This window comes from Verticillium dahliae, genomic scaffold (assembly GCF_000150675.1).
Source record: "Verticillium dahliae VdLs.17 supercont1.13 genomic scaffold, whole genome shotgun sequence".
Classification (NCBI taxonomy): Eukaryota; Fungi; Ascomycota; class Sordariomycetes; order Glomerellales; family Plectosphaerellaceae; genus Verticillium; species Verticillium dahliae.
This window is the reverse complement of record NW_009276944.1, coordinates 345,972-349,975: the sequence shown is the minus strand read 5'-3', so window position 1 is coordinate 349,975 and position 4,004 is coordinate 345,972. Positions and strand designations below refer to the sequence as shown.

The following is a 4,004-nucleotide window of genomic DNA, read 5'->3' as shown; positions in this document are numbered from 1 at the left end:
GGCCGGCCTCGCGCGCTTACAGCGAGCTGGGGGAGCAAAGACAGGATCCAGCGGCGCCTTGGTCGCGCCATGGGTTGTGCTCTTGCGGCCCGCACGTTGGACAACGGCTCTCTTTGTTGCCAGGTATGCGTTTGCAGTTCCATGAGCCCGCTCCGCATCGGGGTGAGGATGGTCCGGGGCGAGGATGATCCAGGGCGAGAAGAGCTCAAGGCGATCTCGAAGCAAGTCGAAGACTTTGTCTACTATGTACACCAGCCTGGGTTTCCTTACGAGCAAGCCTCCTGTCGCTCTCCAGACCCGGCGCGCGCACAAATGTCTGAGTGGGCTCGCTCTCCCTCCAGCCCCCAAGTACGCGTAGGTACCGCTCCAGTACCTCGCAGCGCGCGCAGCCAGCCAGCGTTGCCGGGGTTGGCGTGCGCGAGATGCCTGCTGGCTGCACGCCTCCTTGCCCCCGTCAGTTGACGCTAGTCTCCATCTCCCAGGCTGGTCTGGTGCCCACATCGACAGCACACCCCCTCCTCGATACAACCGCCAGAGCCACCCCTCCCCCTGCCGGTACCCTGAAATGCCATCCATGTACGCTGTCGGCTGTACTCCCACTTCTCTGCTTTGGAGCGTGTTGGTTAGGCGGGCAGGTTAGGTAGGTAAGGTAGGTAGGTACAGTAGGTACGCGCAGTCAACCCTCAGTTGGACTGATCCATCCTCCCCTCCATCCCATCCCATCCCTCCACATCCATCTGCACAATATGCGTACATGACATAGCTCTCATGCTCCACGCCCCATTGCCCTGTTCGGACACCCGGTCGAGACTACTACCGTCTCGATGCCTTGGCGCGCATCGCACATGGATGGGCAGGCAGGGCCAGCCAGAGTCGGACGTCTGGCTATATATCTTTGCCCCTCGCTGCCGCCCTCTTCCTGCTTCCCCGGAGGATCTCAAGTCAACTTCTTCCCTAGGGTCATTGTTTTGTTTTGAGACCAATTGGTCTGTCAATGGCTGGGTTTCTTTAATGCCCTTTTCCTGAGATTTGTACAACACCTTGGTTAGGTTTCCCCATCCCATCTCCGACGACATCCACACCCCATACACGATCTGGGCGTTGATCCTCGGTCTTTTTGGCGGCACACTCAACACGACGGTCGTTCATCACATCAAACATCCTCCCCTCTGGGTCAGCACAAGGTCTCGCTTCCACAAGGCGAAGACGACGCAATTGATTCTTGGTGGAACTGCAGCAGTCGACTACTCGAAGGGTCTGTTTGTTCTCGGTCCAGGTCTCGCCCTCGGCAAGCCAAGTCTACTCTATACCTGCCCGGTTTTGCACAACTTTGGTCGTGCGTACGGTCGCTGTGACTTGCAAGTCTTGCACTGAAGAGTGAATTGGCTCCAGGCTGTTCAATTTTCCACCAAAAAGATTGTGAATACCAACCGTTGCATTCACTGTTCAGTGGTGTGATTTTAGTCGACCAAACTGTACTACACTTCACCCACAACACTACCATTCACCATCTTCACCCACCACCTATATATAAAGTTCATTGCAAGTCACGAACTTTTTCACCAATACTCTCTCCCTCCCCCCCAACACCATCAACACCTCAATCTCGACCGCGTCTGCTTATAACGCCGCCGAGTTTACCGCCAGACCTTGACACCTCCCGCGCGCGGATACGACCACCAGCTTGCACGCGTGCAGACCCCTACCGTTCACGATGCTGAACTTCTTCCTTCCCAATTTTGGGTCGCTCTGGACCCCGACCTCGTGGTTATATCTCTTTATCGCTCTTTGGTACGTTCTTCAGCATTGGCATTACAATTCGCTGCCGCTGCCATGACTCCCGTTCAGCCACTGACCCTGGCACAGGCTCCACCGCTATGTGCGCCTCCTCGTCCACTGTGTGAGCCACTGGTCGTACAAGTCCAAGCCTGTCCCCGCGAAGCCCAGCTTCACTTCAGAGGATGTGACCGTCATTATTCCGACGATCCACAATGTCTTCGAGGAGCTTCGTCCCTCTCTTGAGAGCATTCTTGCCTGCAAGCCATATGGCCTTCTTCTTGTGACCACCATTGACAAGCACAAGTCCCTCGCCAAGCTCGCAGAGACTCTGCAGCATCCCAACGTCCAAGTTCTGTCCACCCCCATCGCCAACAAGCGCCTCCAGGTCTGTGAGGCTCTGCCGAACGTCGCAACCAAAATCACCATTATGGCCGATGACGACGTGACCTGGCCTGAAACCATCATGCCATGGCTGTTGGCGCCTTTCGAGGATCCGAAAATGGGAGGAGTTGGCACTTGTCAGAGGGTCAGGCGTGTTTGGGAGGGACCGTGGTCGACTCGCATCTTCAATTGGCTGGGTGCAGCATACATTGAGCGACGCAATTTCGAGATTTCGGCCACCCACAACATTGATGGCGGTACATCGTGCATGTCTGGTCGCACCGGCGCCTACCGTTCCGAGATTCTATCGAGCCACGACTTCCTCGAGGGCTTCAAGACGGAGAAATGGGGGCCGTACATCCTGAACGCCGATGACGACAACTTCGTCACCCGCTGGCTTGTCAGTCACCAGTGGAAGACCTGGATCCAGTATGAGCGCGAGTGCGAGCTCGAGACGACGCTCGAAAACGGCATGAACTTCCTCTACCAGTGTTCCCGCTGGGCTCGCAGCAACTGGCGAAGTAATTGGACGAGCCTGGTTACGGAGCGATACGTGCTGACGTGAGTCATACATCCACCCCCCATTTCTTTCCCACAAGGTGCAATGTGCTGACAAGATGCCCTACAGTCAGCAAATGTGGTGCACCTACGCCCTGCACATTGCCACCTTTACTTCTCTGGCCTTTGTGATGGATCCCTTTATCATCCTGGCTCTCTGGAAGGGCACCGCCGATTGGGATCCCGAGAACCGACGCATTGCTTTCTGGGCTCAGATTGCCTTCGTCTTTGGCTTCACCAAGGTAGTCAAGCTTATGGGCCTTTTCAAGCGAAACCCTAGCGATCTCATATTCCTCCCGGCGTCGATCCTCTTTGGCTGGTTCCACGGCCTCATCAAGCTGTATGCGCTGTTCACACTGAAGATGGTAGGCACACCCAATTTTCCCAGGTATCCAGATCTTCGAGCAACATCGCTAACAATCTTGCAGACTTCATGGGGCAGCCGTGCCGACGGTGACGCCAACGATGACATTCGTCTCTTCCCCCGTCCCAAGCGCGCCACCAGTATGACGACACCTCCCAATGGACAGGATCTCATCCGGTACCGCCAGACAACGGAGAAGAGCGGGCACATCGAAGCTCGCCAGTAGGACTTGTGTGTTGGCAGCAAGGATATGGAGCCACACGTGAACTTCTCCAGGATGGAGACAACCTCGGATTGAAAGAGGATACCCTAACGAATTAATGACGAACCACGAATTACACGGCAGATTGAATTTTGAATTTTCCTACTTCTTCTTTTGAGACGAGAGCAGAGGTGGAACAGAACTCTCGCTCGTGTAGGCTCACGAACAAAACGGCGGCATCCCTTTCACGACCTCATTTCAGGACGGGCCGACAGGTTTTTTTTTCTTTGCGCCTTTGGCTTTACCCATTGTTGCGGCCCGTCGATTTCGGCATTGCAAAAGTTCTCTTTGCTTTCTGACTGCATGGCTTGCATGAGAGGAGAAATCATTACTAGCATGGCGGCTTGCGGAATGGTCTCGGAGGGATCCATTTCTGGGACGGCAAACATTTTGAGCGAAGGGGGGAGGCTTTCTGGTCACTTTCGACAACATTGGCGCGCTGCTTCGCCCGACTCGGGTTTGAGCTGGTCTGAGCTGGGGGTTGCTCTGGACCTGGACCTTTTGCCTTCTGGTTCGGGTGGATTCATTGCTTCATTCTGTTTTGTTTTCCTGGGCAGCTCCTTAACAGAACTGTCATGCAAGGCGGTCGCGGGGAGTGGTTGCGCCGTAGACTGAGAAGGTCGGGGTCGGCTTAAGCCTGAGCCTGAGCCTGGGCTTTTC

General features: G+C 55.4%; 1 protein-coding gene across 1 annotated transcript; it reads left to right on the top strand.

Moving 5' to 3' along the window:
• Positions 1-929: 929 nt before the first annotated feature.
• VDAG_06066 (polysaccharide synthase) lies at positions 930-3,804 on the top strand. The gene is made up of 4 exons (XM_009659080.1): positions 930-1,791; positions 1,867-2,721; positions 2,789-3,083; positions 3,147-3,804. The coding sequence occupies exons 1-4, from the start codon at positions 1,715-1,717 to the stop codon at positions 3,306-3,308; spliced, it is 1,389 nt and encodes a 462-aa protein (XP_009657375.1). The 5' UTR covers positions 930-1,714; the 3' UTR covers positions 3,309-3,804.
• Positions 3,805-4,004: the final 200 nt, after the last annotated feature.

Bases quoted from the DNA above. Each gene is read 5' to 3' on its own strand.
- VDAG_06066 (XM_009659080.1), top strand. From the start codon at position 1,715: ATGCTGAACTTCTTCCTTCCCAATTTTGGGTCGCTCTGGACCCCGACC. The intron at 1,792-1,866 runs GTACGTTCTTCA...ACCCTGGCACAG, and splicing joins TATCTCTTTATCGCTCTTTG to GCTCCACCGCTATGTGCGCC. The intron at 3,084-3,146 runs GTAGGCACACCC...ACAATCTTGCAG, and splicing joins CGCTGTTCACACTGAAGATG to ACTTCATGGGGCAGCCGTGC.